Source organism: Sesamum indicum, linkage group LG15 (genome assembly GCF_000512975.1).
Source record: "Sesamum indicum cultivar Zhongzhi No. 13 linkage group LG15, S_indicum_v1.0, whole genome shotgun sequence".
NCBI lineage: Eukaryota > Viridiplantae > Streptophyta > Magnoliopsida > Lamiales > Pedaliaceae > Sesamum > Sesamum indicum.
This window is the reverse complement of record NC_026159.1, coordinates 2,488,671-2,498,693: the sequence shown is the minus strand read 5'-3', so window position 1 is coordinate 2,498,693 and position 10,023 is coordinate 2,488,671. Positions and strand designations below refer to the sequence as shown.

Below are 10,023 nucleotides of genomic sequence, written 5' to 3'. Positions count from 1 at the left end.
TTCCTCCACTATCATCACCTAAACTCGAGTTCTGACCTTCTGAAGACGAAATATCAGATGAAACAGATATTTCCTCAATTCGATTGATCACTGAGTTCAAATTCTCCCTCTCATCAAAATGAATTCTCTCACTCACCTCCTCCCATTCAAACTCCTCCCTCTCATGCTCGCTAGTATGATAGTTGTTGTTACCAAGTACAAAGCTATCATGATTATCATCACCGTTATTAATAAATCCTGAATTCACCTCGAATTCCTCAGAATCAGATTCAGAATCCATGTCCACCACCCGAAGGCCCAGGCTTGACCCGAGACCCGGCCCAAATCCAAATTCGAGTGCCGATTCCTCCGCTCGACCAGAATCGAGCTCCCAAATTGGGTCTTCCTCCACGGCGGGCTGACGTGGTTCGAACAGATCTGTAACGAAATTCATCTGCTCATCATCTTCTTCACCCCCAAAAAAAAAGCAACTAGGGTCCTCGAACTCGCACCCAGAATTCTCGATTTCAGCGTTCAAATCAAACCCGAAATCGAACGTCGTGGCGTAATCATCAAAGAAAGAAGGGTTCGACGAAATACTGGGAGGGGAGAAGGAATCGAAATCGAAAACAAAAGGGTTCGAATGATGATAGAATTCATCTTCCTGTGGCTCAGTTTCTTCTACAGGGGCAACGGGGCTTCGGGCCGATTGCGGTGGGTGGGGGTGGTGGTGGCGGTGGAGATTGGAAACCTCCGCCATTGGAGAAATTTGTAGTATAGGAAGTGATTGCGTTTTCTGATGTGATTTTAATTTGTTTTCTTCTCGATAAAAAAAAGACCTCTTTATGGTCTTTTTTAAACGTGTTCTTCAACCCCCCCCCCCCCTATGTATTTCAAATATAAAATCATAAAATATTCTTTTTATTTAAACTACTCAAATATTTATTAAATTTATTATATAAAAACATAATAAAAACTGTAATAATAAAGTAGAAAAGGAAGAGAGGAAATGGGAGGAGAGAAAAGAAAATACAAATATAAATAAATTAAGAACAAACGTTTCGAAGATAGATAAAAAATAAATTTAAAAGACTAACTCAATATTATCTAAATAGTCTTTTATAATTATAAATTTATTCTTTTTGTGTCCAATATTTGGTTTAGTAAAAGTTGAAAGAAACAATTGCTTGGCCCCTTTGTTGAAGATGTCAAACACTTACTCAAAGGATTGTAACCTTGTCAAATCACCAAAATCAAACATACTTTTGTCAAAAAAAAAACGTTGAATTATAAGACAGGGTAAATTACAATGAGTATTTTAAAATTTTACCATAATTATAAATATTTATTTATAATTTAAAAAATTATAAATACTTATCAAAATAGATACTCGTCTAATAAATATCCCGACAGTTCATTGTTTGGAATATTTATTATACTTATTATATTGGAATTGAGAGCAAGACTGCAAATGATCCTTCACTTAATCTATGTTTCTTACGAAATTTGGGATTCATACTCCTTTTAAAAGAATTGAGTGTTGTTGAAAAACGGAGTAGAATGGGAGATGATGATGTTTCTTGAATTCCCACCAATGTGTTTACAAAAGAATAGTTGTGGACTTAGTAATAGTGTATTATATCCTCTTCAAAAATGCAAGTGGAGTTGTTTTTGAGGTACTGTTTGTAAAGCATTTGAATTGCATAATTTTGAAGCTTAGAAAGATCTGAGTTCAGAATTTAGATTCAACAAATACAAAAGAATAGATGAAATGCGTGCTTCTGAACAAAGGAACAGTACCTATTGAGCTTGTTCATGCTCTTCTGTCCGACGGAGGAGAAATCCGCCAAGCATGAATTCAAAACCTGATGGCTGCTTATTTCTTGACCAGACTCTTCGATTTGCAGCTACACCCTCGATTTCCGAATTTCCTCCCCAACCTTCCAGTATGTTTCTGTTCAATCTCTACATTTGCACAGAGGAATCAGTCGAGCCCGTTTTACAAGAAGACATTTTCGCATATATTCCAAGAATGCTCCAATGGGAGAGCCCTGGGACCGGGCCGACAAGCACATGCTCTGATGATAGTGTCCGGCTTCAAACCCACAATTTTTGTTGCCAACTGTTTGCTCCAAATGTACATAAAATGCTCCCGCTTGGGGTGTGCTAGTAAAGTGTTTGACAGAATGTCTGACCGTGACAGGGTTTCGTGGAATGCGATGATTTTTGGGTATTCGATAAGTGGGAAAATAGGGTTGGCGCAATCATTTTTTGATTTGATGCCTGAAAGAGATGTGATTTCTTGGAACTCTTTGATTTCAGGGTACTTGCAGAATGGAAATTGCTTGAAGTCGATTGAGATATATATGGCGATGGGGAGAGATGGCGTGGGTTATGATGAGACCACTTTCGCTGTTATTTTGAAAGCATGTGCAGCTTTAGAAGATTACGATTCAGGGCGACAGGTACATGGAGTTGTAGTCAAGTTGGGGTTTCAGGCTGACGTAGTGACTGGGAGTGCAATGTTGGATATGTATGCAAAATGCAAGAGCTTAGCTGAATCACTTTGCTTTTTTTATCAGATGCCAATTAAAAATTGGGTGTCGTGGAGTGCGGTAATTGCAGGTAGTGTTCAAAATGATGAGCTTGTTGGTGGACTAAAGCTATTCAAAGAAATGCAAAGAGTGGGAATTGGGGCCAGCCAGTCTATATATGCCAGTATATTTAGGTCTTCTGCTGGTTTATGTGATTTAAGATTGGGTTGTCAATTGCATGGCCACGCACTAAAGAGTGATTTTGGAGCTGATACCATCGTTGGCACCGCCATGTTGGATATGTATGCTAAATGTGACAATTTGCTTAATGCTAGGAAGGTGTTCAACTTGTTGCCAAACCATAATTTGCAATCTTATAATGCATTAATCACTGGATATGCTAGAAGTGATCTTGGATTTGAAGGTTTGCAGCTTTTTCTGTTATTATTGAAGTCTGATCTTGGATTTGATGAAATAAGTCTTTCTGGGGCATTTAGTGCGTGTGCAGTTATCAAAGGACATTTGGAAGGAATGCAAGTACATGGATTAGCAATTAAGGGTCCCTTTCAGTACAATATTTGCGTGGTGAATGCCATTTTAGATATGTATGGTAAATGCGGAGCATTGTGGGAAGCTCGTCAAATATTTGACGAAATGGATAGAAGGGATGCTGTCTCCTGGAATGCGGTAATCGCAGCTTGTGAACAGAATGAAAATGAAGAGGCCCTATTACTATTTGTCTCTATGCTTCAGTCAGGGATGGTACCTGATGAGTTCACCTATGGGAGTGTTTTGAAAGCTTGTGCAGGTTGGCAAGCTCTGCACTGTGGGAGGGAAATCCATGGCCAAGTCATTAAGTCTGGGATGGGGTTGGACTCGTTTGTTGGAAGCGTCCTCGTGGACATGTACTGCAAGTGTGGGATGATGGAAGAGGCGGAGAAGCTTCATGACAGGATGGAAGAACAGACTTTAGTATCATGGAATGCAGTCATTTCTGGGTTTTCATCAAATGAACAGAGTGAGGGGGCTCAGAAGTTCTTCTCTAGAATGCTAGAAAATGGAATTAAACCTGATAACTTTACTTATGCTACAGTTCTTGATACTTGTTCAAATGTAGCTAATGTTGGCCTCGGGAAGCAAATCCATGCTCAAATAATCAAGCAAGATTTGCAGTCAGATGCGTACATTATCAGTACACTAGTAGACATGTACTCAAAGTGTGGAAACATGCAGGATTCTGCTTTGATGTTTGAAAAATCGTCCAAGCGTGATTTTGTGACATGGAATGCCATGATTTGTGCCTATGCCCACCATGGTCATGGAAACGAGGCTTTACAGATTTTTGGAAAAATGCAGCTTGAGAAGATAATACCAAATCATGCTACTTTTGTGGCAGTCCTCCGTGCTTGTGCACATATCGGACTTGTAGATGAAGCACTTCACTACTTCAACTTAATGCAAAATGACTATGGGCTAGAACCACAGTTGGAACATTACTCATCTATGGTGGATGTGTTAGGAAGGTCAGGACGACTTGTCGATGCTCTGAAGCTTATTCAAGAAATGCCCTTCCAGGCTGATGATGTGATTTGGAGAACTCTTCTTAGTATATGTAAGATACATGGTAATGTTGAGGTGGCACAAAAAGCAGCAAGTGCTCTTTTGCAATTGGACCCTCAAGACTCTTCTGCTTATGTTCTTCTATCAAATATCTATGCTGAAGCAGAAATGTGGAGCGAGGTGTCAAAGATGAGGAAAATGATGAGGCATGGTAGGCTGAAAAAAGAACCCGGCTGTAGCTGGATTGAGATCCAGTCTGAGGTACACATGTTTCTTGTCGGGGATAAAGCTCATCCAAGATGTGAAGAAATATATGAGAACCTGGATATGCTAATTGCGGAGATGAAATGGGATGGCTATATAGCATATGGTGAGATCACGACAAGTGATAGAGAAATGGTAGATGACGAACAAGAACTATGTGCAGTCTCCTCTTTCTAAGCTATTCTGATAAAATCTAAGGTCCAACCAGTACAACAGGAGGGCACCTAAGATCCAGTTGAAGAACTTAAAACTGGATCCACATTGGATGCAGATGAAATGCTCAACACTAATCAATTCGGAGGTTTAGGTTGTATTTAATTAGAGGACAAGCATATTGGACTAACAGCAAGTAGGTGGTCATTGCACATTGTTCAGCTAACAGAAGAGAAGTATTTCCAACCACAGCCAATAACTAATAGGAGAAGAGTTTCAACGGATTTATAGGATCTGAAAAACATAGTCCTTCTGAGGTTCCACCAAGCCTTCTTCTGTATTTGACTGTTCATGAATCAATATATAACGAGTGTTCTGTCTTCTCATGATACATTTATAAGTGCAGAAATTTAATCACAATCTCAAGAGCTGCATGCTAATGCAATGCGGCAGACTAAAGTACAGAAAGTGCACGACTGCACAAGAATCTTTTGGAGTTTCTGTAGTGAAATACCATGTGAGTTGCCTTAGTTACATAACTGTCAAAACATTTACTGACAAGGAACACTTCCTGTGCGCAAGACATCAAAAACCTTGTTGTACGGACCTAGCTTTATGTTACAACAGAAACAGTCTATAATCTCTCAGCCTTTCTATTCTGACCAAGTTTATTGCGTTGAAAATCAGCTCAAGTGAGGCAACCAATTAACCCATCAAAATCCTTCAAAAAAGCTGAAGTTTTCCCAAAGGTATAGCATCTAAACCATTTGGTCCAAGGATAAGCACCGGCTCCAATACGATTGAGCGAACCCCTCACTCTGGGAACAGGAGAGGAATAAATCCTGAAATTGCCAATAAAAGAACTACCATGCACACATACATGAACTTGATCTGCCTCACATCTATATTTCTCACAGTGTTAAGATTAGAAGCCGAATCAGTGTGTTCCATCTCAACTTCAGTTGTTGCGAAGTCTCCAGGAGCATTGCCAGTCTGAAAGCAAATATTAGTTGATGTATTAGCAATTGAAATCCAAATTTCAAATAATAATGAAGAGATAATCAGCAATTTTATCCCAAAAATAAAAAATATGTGAGAAAGTCATGGGTGGGGATATCAAAGTCATCATGGAAAGAAAATATTTCAATGAATCAGATGTTTTAAACAAGTCAAGCACTGAAACAAGCCTAAAACGACGAAACTGCGAAGGCTTCTAAAACTATGGATATCAGAAAGAGAAATTTCCAGGCTCTGACTTAAAATATAGTGTGATAGTTGATACAAAGCAAGCATCTGGAAGTAGCATAATATCAATTCGTGCACCACATATGTCAAATTGCAATAATCAAAAACAGATGCTCCTACAATGTTGCTCTAAGTGAATCATCTTTATTTGGCTGATTACTGAATGGAGAAAGCAAAACTAATTTGAAGGTGGGTCCTGCGGATCAGTCTCAAAATTTGGTTCTACTAATTACAAGAGCTGCAAGGAAATGAAAGTAGAAGAAAGATAGTAATTTGTGGTAAATGGTCATTTTTATTGCCAATGTTACTCAAGACTTGTTGCACACTTTCAATACAAACTATTTGATTATTATACTGTCATGGCACATCTACAATATGCGAGTGCAGTGATTATAAGTCAAAAGCTCGCATGTCTCAATATCCATACAGACTGTTTAGGACATTTTTGAATCAACTAAGATACCTGCAAGTAAACCATACTTATGTAATAGTTACTACAAACAAACAGGGAGTGAAATGAGAGAAGCACCAACCTCGTGAATGGTAGCTAAAGACCCCAATATTTCCTCACTACTTCCTTTTCTAGAAATTTCATTCTCACTATCATCCTCAGATAGTACAGGTTCATTTGCTTTGGCATCATGACTTCCAATTGCAGTAACTGAATGGTCCCTCTTTATTTGCTGCAAGTACATCACTGCAACTTTCTTCTCCTTTGTTAATGATGATATCTGGGAGAAAGAATAACAGAAAAAATTGTAGGACTAAAAGCAGACAGTATCAAATAACAAATGAAAACTACCATAAATTCCGTCAGAAGTTCCAAAAACTCTAGTTACAGCACCAATCATTAAAGTTCTTTTCCAGGGGCTTCTATTTTCTTTCTAACTTTTTCCCCAGCAGGCATGTACATGCCTAGGTATCTGTTGAGTGGCTCATGAAAAAAATAAAATAAAAGATAATTCAAAAAACTTGTTTCTACAACAATGAAGATAGAATAAATTACCAAACGTTTTTAGACGTACGAAGTTCAAGTCGCATAGCTTTATCCCATTCTTCTCCATATATTCTTGAACTTTAAAACTCGCTTAAAGGAGTGTTCAAGGTTGTATGACATTCTGCATGGAACTTTATCAGGCAACATGCTGTCTCATCTATCCATGACAAATCATATGCCATTAACTAACAATTCCATTTAAATTCTGTTTACAATAAAGTGAGTTAAAATTCCCCATTCTTTGGCGAAAAGATTTTCTGTTTGCTTCTTTGTCCAGAAAAATTAAGAACTTGCTCTGGAGTAGAAAGGGAGGAAAAATCAGAAAAGACGCACAAAGATTTAAACCTAACATATGAAGAAAAATGCCTGTTTATTAGTAACCAACTTCAGGACTTAAGTATGAATAGATAATACGTACCTGCTTATGAAGCCGTTCTCTTTCAAGAGCTAGCTGCACAACTAAATCTGCAATTAATTTAGTCCGCACCCTAATATCTTTCGCACTTTCTTTTTTTGCTTCATCAGCCTGATGCAAAGACGTCTCCAAGTGTTCAACTCTACGCCTTAGAAAAGTTACTTCTTCAATGAGTTCTGCATTGGACTCAGACAATATTATACATTTCTCTTCAGTACTCTCAATCTCACTTTCAGCCCTCGAAACCTTTAACTTTAGATCTTTTATTAAGTTATCCATATCCTTGATTGTGCAATCTAACATGCTTAGCTTCTCTTGACTAGCTTCAGAAGATGCCACTGCATGCAGTCGCTGAATTTCAGAGTCCTTCAACTGCTTCTCCAATTGGTCCACCCTCTTAGTTGAATCAGCAGTGCTACTCTTCATGCGGCTCATCTCTTTATCAAGCTCCATCTTAGACTCTCTAAGCAATTTACATTCAGCTTCAATAATCTCAGCTCTCTTTTCAGCTTCAATAGCTTTTCCTGCCAGTTCTTTGTTTTGCTCTTCCTTCACATGGTGTAGTTGAGACTCAGATTCCCTCAGTTTCTGCTCTATTGCGTTAACCTTTTCCACAAGTTCAGTCCTGGAAAACTCAGAGCCCCGCAAAGCACAGTCTTTGTCTTTCAACTCCTCAGTAAGATCTTGAAGTTTGGATCTCAACTCCCCTTCTCTCTGAACTGACCCATTTATACTAAATTGTGCCATCTGGATTCTCCCGAATAGTTCTTTCGAGATCCCCAAGAGGATTTCTGCATTATTTTCTGCCTCGAACAGTCTTTCCCATATATCTTCAGCTTCTTGTTCCATACAGAAGACTTCTTGTTGTAGCTGAAGTTTTAGATCTTCTTCAGTTTGTCTAGACTCAGTTAGCTTCTTCTCAAGATCCATTTCCCGGGCCAGAGACTTCTCCAGCATTTTCAAGATATTTCTCTGCTGCTCTGCAGTATGCATTCTAATCTTTGCATTTGAATCTTCAAAGTTATCATTTTCCAAACTCTTGTCATCTTTCCCTGCCAACATCCAGTAAATCATTAGACAAAAGAAAATCATTTCCTAAGATTTACAGTTTTAGAGAGTGGTGATTCAGGCTAAACACAGATATGAAAATATGTTAGCGGATGCAACAGTAACATAAATAAGAAAATGCCGAGAAGTTTCTCTGCCTGATGGCTGTTTGGGACTGAAATCCAATTAAATTTGCAAAAATTAATAAAACTAATATTGTTCGAAATGCAAAAGAACATTAAAAATCATCCAGGTAACTCCAAGAAACATGGACTCAACATAATGATAAGATCAAATTGAATCAAGGATGTCCAATCCCAACCCCAACCAGCTGCACCCATGAGGGAGGTTTGATAATTTATATCAAACTAGAGATTAATAAGAAAGGGAAGCACATTACATTTTTCCTCTCCTGAAGAAGCTAACAAGATCCTGCGGAAATTGGCAGACTGCACCTTTAAGCCTGCAACCTGTTCAAATGAACGCTTCAGGGAATCCCCACAATCCTGCAACTTTTCTTCCATTTCCTTAAAAGAATCACCCAGCTGCTCGAATGAAGCCTGGAAACCAGCAATCTCAGTCTGAAGAGCAGACAGAAAACTCTCCAGTTCCCTGACTTCAGAGTCCAAAAAACCATATAAAAGGTCAAATTCTAATGCTTTCTCAACAGGACCTTCAGAATTATGCTCTTCCTCCGATGCAAAAGCCTCAAAATCATTTTCCCTTGAAGCCACATGCATAACAAGTATTTCCAAGTTAACCAACTTTTCAGATGAACATGCTAAATCTAGTTCAACCCTAGTTAAAACTTCTGCTGCACTTTCTAGCTCACGAGTAGCATCTCCACCGGATGAGACAGCTTCAAGTGAATCAATGTTATTTGACTCAGCCTCCACTTCATTAGAACTGACATTTTCAATAGAAGCAGGTCTGTCTTGAATACTGTCGGAAATCATTTCAACTGTTCCAATCGGCTCACTTTAGATCCTGAAAAAGGAATGATTCTGTATTACAATATTATGGATGTCAATTGAAGGTCACACTCTCCCGCAAAAGATGACTCAAAAGGGAGAAAATGACTAACAGCATGAAAATTATTCTACAAAAGTATTTAAAAGTAACTTACAACAAACCAAGTCTAGACGAAGTCATGGGACTTGTTCACCACAACATTTGTGTTGAGATAGAGATGTTTTGACATTAGTTGTTAACCAAGCTAAAACATTTATATCAAAGAAATGTTTAAACCCATCAATATTAATTTTACGCACTTATTATAAATGCTGAACGACATACAATGTCTTGTGCTAAGAGACGTTTATCTTTCTCTACATAGTTATTTCTTTATTTAAGTGAGGAAGAAAAGACTAGAAACGGAAAATAAGGAACAAGAAAAGAACTAAACTAGACATATTTTTATTTTGCAAGTAGAACTCTAAGGATTTTGCTTGTGCATTAAATTGCTTCTTTCAGAATAAACTAATAAGCTCACCACATTAGGAAAAAAGAAGATAGAAACTTTACCCAACGGAACTGATGCTGACAGACACATGAACCGCCAGCAATCCCTTCATCACATAATTCATGAGTTGAGAACTATAATCATGGGAGCAGTGACTCAATGAAAACAATGCCCTACCATGGTTCTCATTTTGCTTTATTCATTCATCCTACCCCCATCCCTCAAATCCTTCAATGAATCTCCTCCCCCAAAATCATACCTAATATTTGCATCTACAAGCCCCTCAGTGAACTCTAACATAGCAAGCTTAAAGAAAAAAAAACAACAACAACTGCAGCTCGCTTTACACGAATTCTAGAGCAATCTC

General features: G+C 38.2%; 3 protein-coding genes across 6 annotated transcripts in view; 1 reads left to right on the top strand and 2 right to left on the bottom strand.

Annotated features, from left to right (window-relative positions):
• LOC105177649 (E3 ubiquitin-protein ligase CIP8-like) overlaps window positions 1–739 on the bottom strand; it is a 1,701-nt gene extending 962 nt beyond the window's left edge. Inside the window, exon 1 of the mRNA XM_011100872.2 lies at window positions 37–739. Within this exon, the coding sequence (XP_011099174.1) occupies window positions 37–739 (703 nt within the window). The remainder of the gene's footprint in view (window positions 1–36) is intronic.
• On the top strand, window positions 1,474–5,209 carry LOC105177564 (pentatricopeptide repeat-containing protein At3g02330). Its single transcript, XM_011100766.2, has one exon. The coding sequence runs from the start codon at window positions 1,848–1,850 to the stop codon at window positions 4,512–4,514; it is 2,667 nt and encodes an 888-aa protein (XP_011099068.1). The 5' UTR covers window positions 1,474–1,847; the 3' UTR covers window positions 4,515–5,209.
• Window positions 4,888–10,023, bottom strand: part of LOC105177565 (WPP domain-interacting tail-anchored protein 1) — a 5,431-nt gene continuing 295 nt past the window's right edge. The window contains exons 1-5 of one of the 4 annotated variants that reach the window (XM_020699086.1): window positions 9,719–10,023; window positions 8,595–9,181; window positions 7,151–8,199; window positions 6,269–6,466; window positions 4,888–5,483 (exon numbers count right to left, since the gene is read on the bottom strand). In XM_020699086.1, the coding sequence (XP_020554745.1) occupies window positions 5,304–5,483; window positions 6,269–6,466; window positions 7,151–8,199; window positions 8,595–9,150 (1,983 nt within the window). In that variant the 5' untranslated portion in view covers window positions 9,151–9,181; window positions 9,719–10,023 and the 3' untranslated portion in view covers window positions 4,888–5,303. Of the gene's footprint in view, window positions 5,484–6,268; window positions 6,467–6,758; window positions 6,854–7,150; window positions 8,200–8,594; window positions 9,182–9,718 lie in introns of those variants that run through there. The other 3 variants (XM_011100768.2, XR_849061.2, XM_020699087.1) reach the window with 3 other exon arrangements.